We start from the raw sequence: 15,637 nt of genomic DNA on the forward strand, positions 1-15,637 counted from the left end.
TCATTTTCTAACGTGGTCCAGCTGCTGGGGCTTTTCCAACTGCCCTGCTATGGTGTGTGTCGGGGCTCTGGACACCTCTTCCTCAGAGGCAGCGGTGCCCTCTCCTGAGTGCAGGGTGGGGTTTGTGTTCCAAGTGCATTTTTGGCAGTGAACCAGCTGAACCAGGCCCCCCCACAGCTGCAGCAGAGCAGCCCTCAGTTCTCGGCATCGCAGGGCATACAGCAGAGGGTTGACAGCTGAGTTAACCAGGCAGAGGGTGCTGCAGAAAGCGAAGGCCCTCTGCTGGCCACGGGTCAGCGCCACAGCGGCATCAGCCAACATGAAGGAGAGCGCGGGAAGCCAGCATCCCACCAGTATGAGTAGGATCAGACCAAAGGTACGTGCAAGCCTTATGTCCATCCTCATTCGTGCCTGACCCGTCCCCGTCACCGCCTGCAGGCCAGTCATGGAGGCTTCGTGGCGATGGGCCGCCCACAGAATGAGGGCATAGGCTACGAGAATGAGGGACAGAACAACCAGAATGAAGCTAACCCACACGACCATGTAGCTCAGGTTGACATAGGGGAACAGGCGTGAGCATGGTGGATTTAGGCCTGTGGAGCACCTCCAGCCCATAAGAGGCAGGAAGGCGATGAGGATAGTGGTGCTCCACAGGACCAGCAGGCCCTGCAGGGCCCGCCGGCGGGTCAACAGCACCTTGTAGCGGGGCGCCTGGTGGATGCAGAGGTAGCGATCCAGGGCGGTGAGCAGTAAGCTCCCCACAGAGCCCGTGAAGGCCATGGTGACTCCGCCCAACTTGAAGAGGTAGGCATGTGGCCCGTCACTGCGGCGGAAAAGGTGGAAGTCCAGGAAGCTGGTGGTGAAGAAGATACTCGCAAACACATCCGCCAGGGCAAGGCTGCCAATGAACAGGTAGGAAGGCCTTCGCCGCAGCGAGGCCGTGGCTGCAATCACCCCAAGCACTAGAGCGTTCTCCAGCAAGGTGAAGGGCCCGGCCAGGAAGCAAATGGAGCCAATGGCTTTCTTCTCCGGTCCTGATAGAACCATGTAGCACTTCAGATTCTCACAAGAGGCTAGGGAGTCAAGGGGGAAAAAAAGGTTTTCATCACAAATGTATGAGGCATTTAAAATGTAACTGTGTCATCATTCATGTGGTAAATGCATCTAATGACAAAACCCGATTGAGCTCCAATAAAAATGTCATCAGAAAACTTTGAAACGCAAGGATGGACTGTATTTATTGAAGGCTAAGTACTCATGGTTGATGATGTTGTGTAGCTCTCATCTTTGGCTTCCATGGTTCCTGATCCTGAATAGGTTGAAAACTCTTCCATCTCTGCTGGTATGTTGAGGCTCAGCACACAGATCTAATATAGGAATAAATGGTGGTTGAAAAAAATAATATCCATACAAAAATAATACACAGTTTACTCACACACACACACACACACACACACACACACACACACACAAAGTAATTTTTTGTTCAAATACGTCTTAAATCTATACTGCAGTGTAGAGTGTTGAGTTGAGGCGTCTTCCCATCTCTCCAGCTCTTAACACACAAGATACAGGATAAGAACATTGGAACTGGAACAATATCTTTGTTTAGTAAACTCTCCTGATTGGATTAAATCGGTAAACCCACAAGTTATGTATTTTCTGTTTACTAAAGAGATGGAGAGACGGGGAGAGCCAGTACAAACACTCCGAGTAGCAGGGGTGTCCAAAGTGTGTCCCGAGGACGAATTTTATACGGCCCGCGGCTTCATTCCTAAATTGTATTACAAACGGCCCGCCAGCACCGTCAAACAAGAATATTTTGGAGTATAATTTCTCAGGATTCCTTGTTCCCTCATTGTGAAGGGGTCAAAGAAAGGCAATTTTAGTGTCCCCGTAAAGGACCACATTTCTGATGTCGTCCGTCTAGGCCTATGTGACACCTACTGTATATTTCCATTTGAATCATTCTTGTGTTATGTAGACTCCATCCAAGGTCCTTTCCTGTGAGGGTCCATGCCCCATACAGCAGTACAGACGTCCCCAGTAGCTACAAACAGCCGTCTCTTGAGGTCTTAAGCCTCGATCAGAGTCGGCTCCGCGGTGGAAGGCAGTCTTTTTGAGTCATGAAACTACAACGTTACGTCATTCCTCGTGGTGAAGAGCTTTCCACCGCGAGTCCCGACACATCTCTCTGTTTTTACTATCAGACAGATCGGCTCTTCATCCCGTTCACTGATTGGACGATCTAGACCAGTCAGTCACGGTGAATAGGACTCCACCGTGACGGACTATGATGGCCTTCACTTATTTTCTGACTTGAGGTGGAAAGCTTTCCACCTCAAATTTGCGGTGGATAGCTCTTCACTGCAGACTCTGATCGAGGCTTTATCCCATGTCTGATTTCCACACTCTCCTCATCCCATGCAGGGCATTCATTCCAGGCAAGTGCCCTCCAGACCTTCAGGTCTGCCAGTCCAGGCCCCTAGAATCGAGGGGCCTGGACTGCTTCATCAAAATAGATAGATATTTGAAGTCCTCGACTGCCTTGAGCACCAACCAACCAGTGGCAATGGTTGTGTCCTCATGTGTTGTTTTCTTGGCATTGAGCTTGAGGCATCCATTTCTACTGCCAGTTTGTCCGGCAGTGAGATATTTGGTATATCGTTTTTTTCTTCTTTTTTTTTTGCCTCAAATAGTGTCTATACTGTACATACATTGTACACTGCCAGCATTGAGGATTTTCTGTATTACAAAAATATACTACTGGAATTTTCTAGTAACTTTTATTATTGAAATGTATTCCATACTGTAGGCTAGAGTTCTCAACAGGCCTGAAAATTACTTGGCCCCTAACTGGGCTGCCCCGACTAATAAACATACCGGTACATTTCAGGCCCTACCCGGCTTGAAAACTTCGGGTAGGGTCGGGAAGAATTTGAGAATTTTACTGTAGGCATAGCCTATGAAATATAAAAGGAATATGTTAAAACATTTGCATAATTCCCAATTAATAGGCAATAAAAGTCCACTCATCCCTCCAACATTCTTTTCTGAATTCTGAATAAAAATCGTTCAGATGGGACAATATTTTAGGTCAATATATATATATACACCTGTTTCCGTGGGAGTTTACTGGAGATTATTTGGACCTGTTTGGACCACACTTCCGGTTTAACAGCAGACATACAAGCTCACGTCGCGTCGCAGATGCAACCGTTGTGAGCTTGTAGATCACACTCGGCTGCGGCGCCGGAAACTCTGTACAGCGTCTGCGCAATGCACTATGGGGCGTTGGAAACTTGTGGATATATATATATATATATATATATATATATATATATATATATACCAAATTTCCCACCCCACTTCAGGGGCTACTAAAGTAGTAGTTCCCAAATGTTGATTCCACTGAGTATGAGAGGAATAAGGAAACTTGTTAATCCCTACAGCCATGCAGTCACATTACCATTGACCAGACAACTAATAATAATAATACATTACACTTATATAGCACTTTTCATGGTACCCAAAGTCGCTTTACAACTGAAAAAGCCCTGTCACCCCAGGTACGTTTGTTTGTTTTATGGGGGAATTCCAGGAGGTTGACATTACCAGACCTGTGGGAGCGGGAGGGGACATGGTGTTTGACAAGATCAGAGGAATATGTTAAAGGCCTTGTAGGTGGTGATCATTTTTAAATCGATTCTGTGTTTTACTGGGAGCCAGTGAAGGTCATGATGTGGTCTCTGGATCGTGTTTTGGTGAGGAGCTAGGCGGGCAGGAGAGTTTTGCACATAATATGGTTTCTTGAGAACTTTGGAGGTGGCACTGCTAAAGGAGGTTAGTATAGTCGAGTCTGGATGAAGGCATGGATGAGTGTCTGCAGCAGAACTTGCACCAGACAGGCACGTGCCCATAGACATCAAATGGGGCTTGAGCCCCTGCCCTTTTATCCGTCTGTAAAAATTGCCCTCTCCAGACCATGAATGCAGTTTTTGTGAAAGAAATGAAAATGCCCTCTTTCCATGCCATACCTGAAGGCAGCATTCAAGATCCAAACTCTCCTGAACTTGAATGCAGCATCTTATGTTAAAGGAATAGCCCTTTCTGTGTAGAAATAAAGCATTGGCCTCCAAGCTGCGCTGTGAGCTTGGAGGTCTGCTATTTTTTGATATTTCCACCAAAAGGCCCTTCTAGACATTTCAACATTCTCTGCACGTCTCTGGCACCAGATATTGTGCAGCAGAAACCCCAATGTAAAATCAAGGCAGTCTCGCTTGCACAATGTTTTGCAAATAATTTTCAAGGGAGATCTGTCTGCAACAATGAGACAGTGAACACTCCAAGTCGAATATTCTAATAAGGACATGCTAGTTGGACTACAAGTTGCACGCATTAACATTAAGACATTAATTATTCTCTATTGGCATATATCAATGACCTAAAACTTTACAAAAACAAAATACCCCGCAGCAATTGCATACCCCACTCGGTCCTGTTGAACGTTTATAGGGCATTCATTACCAACACAAAATTAACTTAACAATTTTTGTAACAATTTTATATTTCATACACTATAGGCATAAGGATTACTTTTCAATAATAAAAGTATCAGAAAACTACATTTCTGAGCCATTTCTTTCTCCATAGTGGAAACTGCATTCACGGTCTGGAGAGGGCACTTTTTACAGACAAATAAAAGGGCAGGGGCTCGAGGCCCCTTTAATGTCTATGTGTGCACGTGCCTGGTCAGGACCAATGTGAACCCCAGTGCCTCTCCTTTGATCCATCCAGCCTCATCCGCAAGTCTCAGATGAGGCATTGTGAGCTTTGCGAGTCCTTGAATTGTAATGGTAAGGGGAACATAAGAAAATCTGCAAAGTAAATCGTTACCAAGACATTTCTTCACCAATGTGTTTCTAAAGGTGTGTAATAATATGTACTAAAAGGTTGAAATTCAACTCCCGGGGGAAACCTCATAAAAAAATATATATTTGTGTTTGTGTCCCATTAACTTTACAATTCATGGGTTGCATTTGTAGTCCTACACCAGCCATTTTGAGGACCAACATAGGTGTTTTGATTAATGTAGAACATTGGTTCTATGCCAATCAGACAAATTGAACACCTGTGTTGGTCCTCAATATGGCCCATTTAGGACTACAAATGCAACCCATGAATACAGGAAAAAAATACAAAAAATAAATATGCTTTAAGTAGCATGTGAGGGGTCAAAGAAGGGGTTTTTCATGATGATGAATCCATTGCAAGCATTTGTTTTGCACAAAAAAACATTCCGTGGGCTACAAATGGCCCCTACAAAACGGTGAAAAGTGATGATTCATCACTAAACCATCGTTTTGTGGGTCCGTTTTTAGCCCAAGGAATGTTTTTCATGCCAAACAAATGCTTGCAATGGATTCAGCACCATGAAAAACCCCTAGTTTGACCCCTCACATGCTACTTAAAGCATATTTATTTTTTGTATTTTTTTCCTGTATAGTAAATGAACTAGCCCTTACCCGTTCAAAGATATGAGCTCCGAAATGATGTGCAGTGTGTGGATTATGGGATGTGCACTGTGCACACAGTATATGAGGGATGGAAAGTAACTTTAACTGGTGCTTGCATGCTAATATGTAGGAGCATCAATGTAAGAAATACCCGTTCCATTTAACGGCTACAGAGATACTGTGTACCGATCTGCATGATTTTGGACAACATCTGTAACAGGGCCTCTTTATTGACAGTCATTTCCAGGAAGATAAGGCAGTATAGCATCTTCGGAGACCCTATTCAGTGCCCTTAATTTAACTTGATTGTATGTTTAGCCAACATTAGAGCATTTTAAATGTTTGAACCCATGCATGCACTGCAACCCCCCGTGTGTGTGTGTGTGTGGGTTTGTGTGTGATTGTGCATGGCCTGAACAACAGCGCCCCTCCCTTAACATGTGTGGTCACAAAAGGTACTGTAGGCTAAATAGATATAGATACACCATAAAAATGCAATTATACAGCATACGATTTGTGAAAGTGACAAACGGGCTTCACAGTTATGTCAGGTGTGTTCATATGCTGATGGTGATGCGATTTCAGATCAATTGCTCCAGCCACTGAGGAGAAACGCGGTTTCAGACAGACAGACACTCAGACAGACAGACAGACATTCGGGAAATTATATGTTAGATGGGACACAAACACAAATCTTTTTTATTTTTATGAGGTTTCCCCCGGGAGTTGAATTTCAACCTTTTAGTACATATTATTACACACCTTTAGAAACACATTGGTGAAGAAATGTCATGGTAAGGACTTACTTCGCTGATTGGTCAAATATTCTAAAATCCCCTTACTATAGAATAAGTTATGAAATGTGCAGTTAGCCTGTATACACTGTACGTTGTTTTGTTTACTGTTGAGCGAGAAAACAACAGGCCTATTGCACATTAAGCTAATCATCTGGGGACATCCCAAAATGATTTGGGGACCAACCCCCAGTTTGGGAACCACTGCCCTATTTGATCCTACAGTCCCACACCCAGAGAAAGTAATGGAGGGGAAACCTAATGGAGTCCAAACTGAAATTATGTGTAGTTGCTCTTCAAAATAATGGTCATTTATACTGATTAAACCAATCTCTTTTCGGCTGAACATATGCAATCAGTAGATTAAACAGCTAAAAGAGTATGTATAGCTGCCGTGAGGAGATTAGATCACAGTAAATGACCCTGCCATAAATGACAGTTGTCATCCATTACTATGTCCTGGTCTCTATCTTGTGGAAAATGTTGCAGTGCATGCATGGGTTCAAACATTTAAAATGCTCTAATGTTGGCTAAACATACAATCAAGTTAAATTAAGGGCACTGAATAGGGTCTCCGAAGATGCTATACTGCCTTATCTTCCTGGAAATGACTGTCAATAAAGAGAATGGCTGTGTTTGTGTGTGTGTGTGTGTGTGTGTGTGTGTGTGTGTGTGTGTGTGTGTGCGTGCGTGCGTGCGTGCGTGCGTGCGTGCGTGCGTGCGTGCGTGCGTGCGTGTGTTGAAATAACCTGTTGCAATAACCCCACTTATTGTTGTCACACACTAGTCACAGTATTTCAAAATCATCAGATGACATAAAAATGACTGTTATGAAGAAAGGTCCAAGAAAGTGTCAACATGGTTACAGTACACCACAACAAAGCGAAGCCATAACACGTTGAAATACAATTCGAACACGGAATAACATCACAATACAGTCTAAAGTTTATGAAAGGAATAAAACATATAATAATATGAAAATAATAATACAAATAATACAGAAAAACCCTCGAGAAGCTTACCTTCAGTTTCCTCTTGTCAGTAGAAGGGAACTGTCTCTCTGTGCAAACCACTTCACAGCCCATGCAGACCTGGTGAAGTGAAAGAGTGAGGGAGGAGACAGGAGAGAGGCTGGTGACAGAGGAAAGAGAGATATGAGGAAGGGGATGGAGACAGAGAGAGAGAGAGAGAGAGAGAGAGAGAGAGAGAGAGAGAGAGAGAGAGACCCAAGGGATCCAACACTATTATTTGAAAATGATGAACACAGCTGCAGGGAGTATTTAACATAATGTAAGACGAAAGTCAAGTTGTTTTAAAACTAGAGCTGTGGCAACAGAACGGTTTGGCTTCACCACAGCCTTATATTTAAAGTATGTAACACTGAAATAATAGAAAAAACGCGGTGGTGCGTGATGTGTGTGGGTGGCCGTGTGTGTGTAGCAGTTCATTTCAGGATTGTGTGTGTGTTTGCGTGTGTGTGTGTGTGTGTTTGTGTGTGTGTGTGTGTGTGTGCACGTGTGTGTGCGTGCGCGTGTGACGCAAGAGCGCCACTTGGTCACCAGCGGTATTGCAGCTCATGCTCAGGCTACATACACACATAGTAACAAACCTACAAACCTACACACACACACTCACGCAAAGGAGACGGTGTACCATGGCTCAAAAACAAGGGATATAGGTGCTCACATTGATTGATTGATTGAAGAGTTTATTAGCAGTTTGCAATAGAAAAAAAGCACAGTTTCATGACAGCACAAGGTCAACTAAAAGGAGATCCTAGTAAGCTTTACGGCTTATTTACACAGGAACCACTGTATCACAATAGGTAAAAAGAGTAAGAGGAGTATGGTGATCACGGATCAAACCGGGATCAAGACAGAAGAAAAATGAAACTGAGGTGATACAGGTTACATTTTCTTTATAAAGTTCAAAAGGCAACTGCCAACATGCATCGACCACACTGTTCCTTGCCATGAGGAAAGATTCCTTGCCCTGATGATGACCAGTGTGGTCGAAACATGTTGGCAGTTGCCTTTTTAACTTTATAAAGGCTTGTTCCTCTTTTTAACTTCTTACTAAAATAATAGAATTCCCTCCATTGATTGAATGATGGTATTTACAATAGAAAGGTCAGGGCCCAGGGGAGGTATGGATATAGGCTTTGTTTTCATTTACCAGTTTTGATTTATTTATTCCGATGTATTTATATTGTTCCTTTTTGCTAGCAGAATGGGAGTTGATGACAGAACAGAACAGAGCCTACAAGATGGTACAAAAATATTTAATTGGTGTTCATATCAACAGCGATATCACATATAAGACCAGAAGAAATTTAAGGTATATAAAAAATAAAAAATAAAAAAGATAATAGTAATAATAATAACTGGAAGCAGTGCTCTTCCGAGCACAGGTCTCTGCCAGGTCAGGTAGGTTATTGTGGCCTCCTGGTGGCGCTATAATAGGCCAAAGTGAAAAGAGTGCCATGTCTTCATCAGTCTTTCACTGCACTAGCGCCACCATGAGGTTGATTTGATCATTTTAATGTGCCAATTTCTTCCTCTGCATAGTAGGAATGTGCATGCAAAGATTCATGGAAATCACACTCTCTCTCTAGGTCGTCCTCAGACGAGCCTTCCATCGTCGCTTCCAGTCATCCTGGTTCTCCATACATCCATCCGGCCAGTTAGGTGTTTTGTGCTCCTGCGTCTTTCTTGAGTACATCCACATAGGTTAGTATGGGACGTCCTTGTGACCGGTGCCCATGTGTTGGTTCCCACAGCACCAGTTTACTGGCTGGCAGCTCTTGGTGTCTTCTTTGGCAGTGTCCTGCAAGTCTCATTCTCCTGGCTGCTATTTTATTGCTCAACTTTAATATTCCAGCATACAGATTCTTGTTGGTGACATGTGTACTCTTGCTGATGTTGACCACTACACGTAACATTCTGGTGTCTAGAGACTTCTGCAGAGTTCGCTTCAGGGTCCAGCATTCACTGTTAATGATTTGAGGCATTTTTTCAAAATGGAGCACTCCTGCAAACTTTCAAAGCTAATCTTAGCCAATCAAGATGGAATATGAAATATCTGAAAGACCTGTTTTGTTTAATGACTATAGAGATATTGTGATTATTGGATTACTGTCCAAAAATGTGTTTTGCACAAATCCACCTCCTAGTGCTATAACAGGCCCATGTGAAAAATGTGGGGCAGAGGTTCTGCTCTGGCTCCCAGGGAGTGTGCGTGCACAGGTTCGCTGATATCGTGCCAACGGTGCCAGATATTAGCTGTCCACACACGGACAGACGGATGGACAGGCAGACAGGGTGCAAAACATAATCTCGGGCCATGCCTTTCGGCCTGGTGGAGAGCGCCGGAGACAATAATAACACTTTAATAAATGTGACAAATGTTAAGAGAGTTACAAAGCATTTCACATAAACAATTAAATAAAATGATAAACCAACGACAATTAAAATAGTAAATCACTTGTCAGACCACTGACATGGGCTCCCATCAACCGTCACTATGACTCAGACATAACCACATGCTATAAAAGCCATGTGGGCATAAAAGGTGGCAAGAGAGTGCAGTGGATTACAGAAGCACTTTGATGGATTGATTGAAATCAACAGTGAAATCAGGATTTAATATTAGTTACACAATATTTTAAGATTGCATTTCTATACTTGTCCCAAGCTCTTGTATGTCTTTTATTTTCCTTCCCATAAATTGTCTCTGGCCTAACATTAAAATAACATTGCTTCATAACTTTTTTTTTCCTTTACAAATGATCTAGCGTAATGCTCACTCTGGATCCAATTAACATTTTTGAGTGTAATATTATTTACGGTGCAACAGGGGGAAATGATAAACACTGGATTACAGTACAGTGGGAATAATGAGCAACTCAATAACATGGTAACAATTAACTGTGATGTGATAGTTAAATCTTTATTGCGCTGTACAGACAGACCAAGGCTACTATCTTTATTTATCAGATAACAATTTCTTGCCATAATCAGGCCAGCTTAATCTAAATGAGTCCTGGCAAAAGGGCACAATGACATTTCAATTAGAATTTAATCAGGCCACAATAACACTTGCCTGAGGTGTGATTGTCAGCTATCTTCACACAGCTGAAAAGTGTGTTAAGCAATACGATAAAATTGAGACCTGAAAAAAAGTATTGTACATCAAGTGATATGACAAGCGAAATAGGTCAGAGAACTATGCTGGTTATGTTCAATGTCTATATGTATGTAGATTATGACCATCAATCTATATATGGACAGTGTCCAGATAGGAGGCTTTACAGTTCTGGTATCAGGGGCGTCACAAGGGGGGGGCATTGGGACTGAGTTACTAGGGCCCAAAGGTGGAGGGGCCTGGAATTATTTTATACTTTAGCTATTGAAAAATAGCAGATGTACAAGCTCACAGCGCAGCACTCTGTGCCGTGCTGTGAGCTTGCACATCTGCTATTTTAGAAAATTCTTTGAATATATGTATTTTTTAAGCAAACATTTGTAATTCAAATTTTGCTTCTGGTGGGTCACTGGAACTAAATATTCCGTGGCCAAATACATATAATTTTGGGGGTCCTTCACATGAAAAAATCGAACCTCTGTTCGAAGTGGAGCTGTGTGTGTGTGTGTGTGTGTGTGTGTGTGTGTGTGTGTGTGTGTGTGTGTGTGTGTGTGTGTGTGTGCAACAGCGCCCCTCCCTTAACATGTGTGGCCAGAAAAGGTTACTGCAGACTACATACCCGGAGACAGACAGACAGACAAACAGACAAACAGACAGACAGACAGACAGACAGACCCACACACACGGCCACGTATAGGGAGCTCCACACAGCTCCAAAAAGCTTGAGCACCACTTACATATAGAAACATAGGTAACGAGCACAGGTCTCCACCAGGCCACACAAATCGGCCTGTTATAGCGCCACCATGAGGCTGATTTAAAAAATGTGGGGCAGAGGTTCTGAATTAGCATCCAGGGAGTGTGTGTGCTCAGTTTGGCAGCGATCGGGCCAACGGCGCCGGAGATTAGCTGGTAACAACCAGGCCACACAAATCGGCCTGTTATAGCGCCACCATGAGGCCGATTTGAAAAATGTGGGGCAGAGGTTCTAGATTGGCATCCAGGGAGTGTGTGTGCTCAGTTTGGCAGCGATCGGGCCAACGGTGACTGAGATTAGCTGTTCACAAACTGCGAGGACGCACGGACGGACGCACGGACGCACGGACGGACGGACGGACGGACGGAGGGGAAAACATACTCTCCCTCAGCCTTCGGCTGGTGGAGACAAAAACAAACCTAGCCCATGCAGCCCTATCCTTCCCTGACCATTCTTTGTATATACTTACTGTTTAAATAGACTTACTGTTTTTTGTTGTCTCCACCAGCCGAAGGCTTGGGGGAGAGTATGTTTTCCCCTTCGTCCGTCTGTGTGTGCGTCCGTGCGTCCGTCCGTGCGTCCGTCCGTCCGTCCGTGTGTCCTCGCAGTTTGTGTGCAGCTAATCTCAGTCGCCGTTGGCCCGGTCGCTGCCAAAGTGAGCACACACATTCCCTGGATGCCAATCTAGAACCTCTGCCCTAAATTTTTCAAATGGGCCTTTTCTAGCGCCACCTAGTGGCCGATGTTCGCAAAACACATTTCTGTGCACTACTCTTACAGATTTTGTCCAAAAATCCTACAAATCGCTAGGCAGTATCTCGACAGTCATGTGATCGACACAGATCTGTCCGATTTTGCATATTCCATCCTGATTGGCTAAAATTGGCTTTTTGTTTGTAGGATTGAGACGTTTTGAACAAAATGCCTCAAATCCCAAACGCAAAGTGCAATTATCATGAAATCGCGCACACGTTCCCACTAGGCCGAGGAAGAAATGCCACTTATTTTTTTTTAAATCAGCCTCATGGTGGCGCTATAACAGGCCGATTTGTGGTTTTACCTATAACTCCATCGATCAGTTTCAAACTTTGTAAGCGCACTCCCTAGAGGCTAAGGATAAACCTTTGCCCTGCATTTTTCACATCAGCCTTTTATAGCGCCACCTTTGGGCAGACTTATGTAAAACACATTTTTGGATATTACTCCTTGAGATTTTATCCAAAAATCACGCAAATCGGTACACAGTATCTCTATAGTCATGTGATCAAGTCCGATCCGTCTGATATTTCATATTCCATCCTGATTGGCTAATATTAGCTTCCAAAGTTTGCAGGATTGCTCCGTTTTTGAACAAAATGCTTCAAATCATCAACGCAGCTTGCGATTACCGTGACATTTGCCACACATATTCCCACTACGTCAAGGAACAAATGCTACCTTTTTTCACATTGGCCTGTTATAGCGCCACCAGCAGGTAGAGTTTAGCAAAACACATTTTTGGAACACAATGCTTCAAATCATGCATGCAGCGTCCGATTTCCATGAAAGATCTATGGTGAAGAACACATGCCACCCTTTTTACATTGGCCTATTATACAGTAGCACCACCGGGACACACGGCCTGGTGGAGACCTGTGCTCGGAAGAGCACTGCTTCTAGTTTATTCTTTCTTTTTTTCCTGGCTATATCTACTGCATTGTACTGTGTTCTATTCGTCTGTCATTCAATGTTATATGAGATACTTAAATGGTTTCCTGTGGAAATAAAATGTGTCTTTTTCTACGATCTCCTTTTAGTTGACCTTGTACCAGTGAACTGTACCGTCATGAAACTGTACCTTTTCCTATGCAAACTTCTAATAAAGTCTTCAATCAATCAATCAATCAATCAATCAATCAATCAAAGGTTTAAAAAAAAAAAATTATATTCAGAAATATTCAAAGACATGCACAAATGTTCATGATTTTTCAAAAATGTTACAGTATATCTGCTATTTTTCAATAGTTAAAGTACCAGGGCCCAGAATTTGGTGCGACACCCCTGTCTGGCATCAATGGTTACATAGTGCAGTTGCGGCCTCCTCTCCCCCCCTGCCCTGATCCAATATATCCAACAGGCCAGAAGGCAGGAAGGCAGGAAATATGATTAGGAGCAAATGAGGCTGCTCTAATAAGAGTTACTCACAACAGGTGCATATAAGCATAGCACAGTACATTATTTCAGCAGGGTGGCAGAAGACCTCAGTTGGTCTATAAAATATATAATAATGTGGGCCACATCATTGTGACACAAGAAGACCACAATGGAAATAACAAGTCCCAATCAATCAAAAAAAAAACAACAACAAAAAAACAGTATATTTTCTTTTGTGTTGGATAGTTTCAGTCTGGGCTCATTTCTGTTTACCAACCCCCCATTCTCCCTGTTCAACACCACTTGTCCCAGATGACATAAATGTAAAAAGACAAACAAGTGGCCGTCTTGCTGTGAGAGTGGCCTCTTGTCAAGTATCATGTGATGGATGGCCTGCTTTGAAGCATTGTTACCTGAGAAAGGTCGCTATTAGGGTCGTAAGCTTGCCTTGCCTGAAAATGTCATGGCTGTCTGCTGCTTTTCAAGCTGCTCGTTTACAAGGGTTGGCTGCTCAGTGTCCACATGACCTGTGTGTGGATGTTTCAGTACACTTCAACCAACCACCATTCAGTGTCATAATGTGAAACCTAGACTGTTTACCCTCCACATTAACGCACCCAAAAAAGGCCTAGAATTGGTTTGTTTACGTGTGTGTGTGTGTGTGTGTGTGTGTGTGTGTGTGTGTGTGTGCGTGTGCGTGCGCGTGCAATCTGTGCGTGCGTGAGAGAGAGAGAGAGAGAGAGAGAGAGAGAGAGAGAGAGAGAGAAATATTGCTGCCATTTGTTTAAAGGTTTCCCCCAAGCTAGCCTTATACCTACGTTTATATATAACATTTCAGACAGCAAATACACAATTATTATGGTTTTGTAAGCTTATTTTCCTAAGTTGCAATGTAACACAGCTCTGTTTACACATTAATTAATTACCTTTAATTGTACAGGTACATACATTAGAGAGAGAGAGAGAGAAAATAAAGAGGGACATTATTGTTACTGGAGTGGGTGGCCAGCTTCGCATTGTTTGTGTGCAGCCAAATTTGGCAAGTGAACCACCTGGCACCTCCACCAACAACAACAACCGAAGACTTTATGACCTGTATGTGACTTGCAGTAGCCTCTCAGTGACCTACTTTCCATACATAGCTCTTTATTGACTGGACAAGACACAGCCTTCCTAATACTGTGCTTAAGGGGTGGGTGTGCCCTTTCATGGACTATGTCTCTTTCTGACATGGAAAATGTTGCACAACACATGTATGGGTTACAAGGAGGTGAGAGCTATTATGTGGGCTCTGGACTTGGATGTTCAGATTTCAAACCAGTTTCTTCCTGTAAGTCTAGTCTTTAGACTTTGACAAAATGTCAGTGAATTACACAGAAGTAGTCTATAGTCTGGATATCTATTCCTATTCCTTATAAGGAACAGAAGCTAAAATAAACTCCATGGGCCCTTGTACCGGTATACTCTGTGGCCTATTTAGATACTCTCTCTAGACTTTTCAGATGAGTTTAAAAACATGTTGCTTGTTATCATTTAAACTCCTGCTTTTATTGCTAGACAAAAGAGCACTGAGTACAATACCGTAGAATAGATTATCATATTTTCACTAAAACAGTCACACATCTCTCCATAATTTTTGTTGTTTTCCATTAAGGCAGCTTTAAATCGACATATATATACATACCTACGCACATGTAGCCTACAATATACACTATGCATGAGGTTAAGCATAATGTGCAAAAGTAAGACATCGGTAGATCCACATAGCAGCATTATTGTATGTGCATGGTGCAAAAAAACAGGGCAGAAACTTTACAGGTAAAACAATAATTTTGCTCAATAATTTAGCTAGCTACCCGCTGGAACCCCCTCAAGGGCCCCTGGGGTCCCCAGACCCCACGTTGAGAACCAGTGGTCTACTTTCACTGCCATAAAAGTTGAATGATGATAGATAATGAGTACAGCTGATACCTGCACCAAACCAGACAGTCCACACAGAGCTACCAGGCACAAGGAAATTACTCAATACAAATGGCACACAAAAGACAGGTAGTCATAACAGAAAGAATGCAACACATTTGCATCAGCGATTCATTAATCATGTTGTTTAGTTAGGACAAGGACATGTTGTTTAAAAGTGATATAACATGATTACGCAGGTGCCAAATTTGACCAAGGCCATGTAGTTTACGAAGAAAGAATAAATATCATAAAAACATTAAAAAATATATAACATGCTGTAATTTTGGCTAGACAGACTGGTGAAGAATTATTCTAGGGGCTGATCCCTGTTC

At 43.0% G+C, this 15,637-nt stretch overlaps 1 protein-coding gene across 1 annotated transcript; it reads right to left on the reverse strand.

Annotated features, from left to right (window-relative positions):
• On the reverse strand, nt 1-7,966 carry cnr2 (cannabinoid receptor 2; the record flags this gene model as incomplete). The annotated part of the gene is made up of 5 exons (XM_080741345.1): nt 1-1,073; nt 3,616-3,620; nt 3,720-3,772; nt 7,333-7,401; nt 7,946-7,966. The coding sequence occupies 5 exons, from the start codon at nt 7,964-7,966 to the stop codon at nt 1-3; spliced, it is 1,221 nt and encodes a 406-aa protein (XP_080597471.1).
• Nucleotides 7,967-15,637: the final 7,671 nt, after the last annotated feature.

Source organism: Nannobrachium achirus (genome assembly GCF_963921795.1).
Source record: "Nannobrachium achirus genome assembly, chromosome: 2".
Taxonomy (NCBI): domain Eukaryota; kingdom Metazoa; phylum Chordata; class Actinopteri; order Myctophiformes; family Myctophidae; genus Nannobrachium; species Nannobrachium achirus.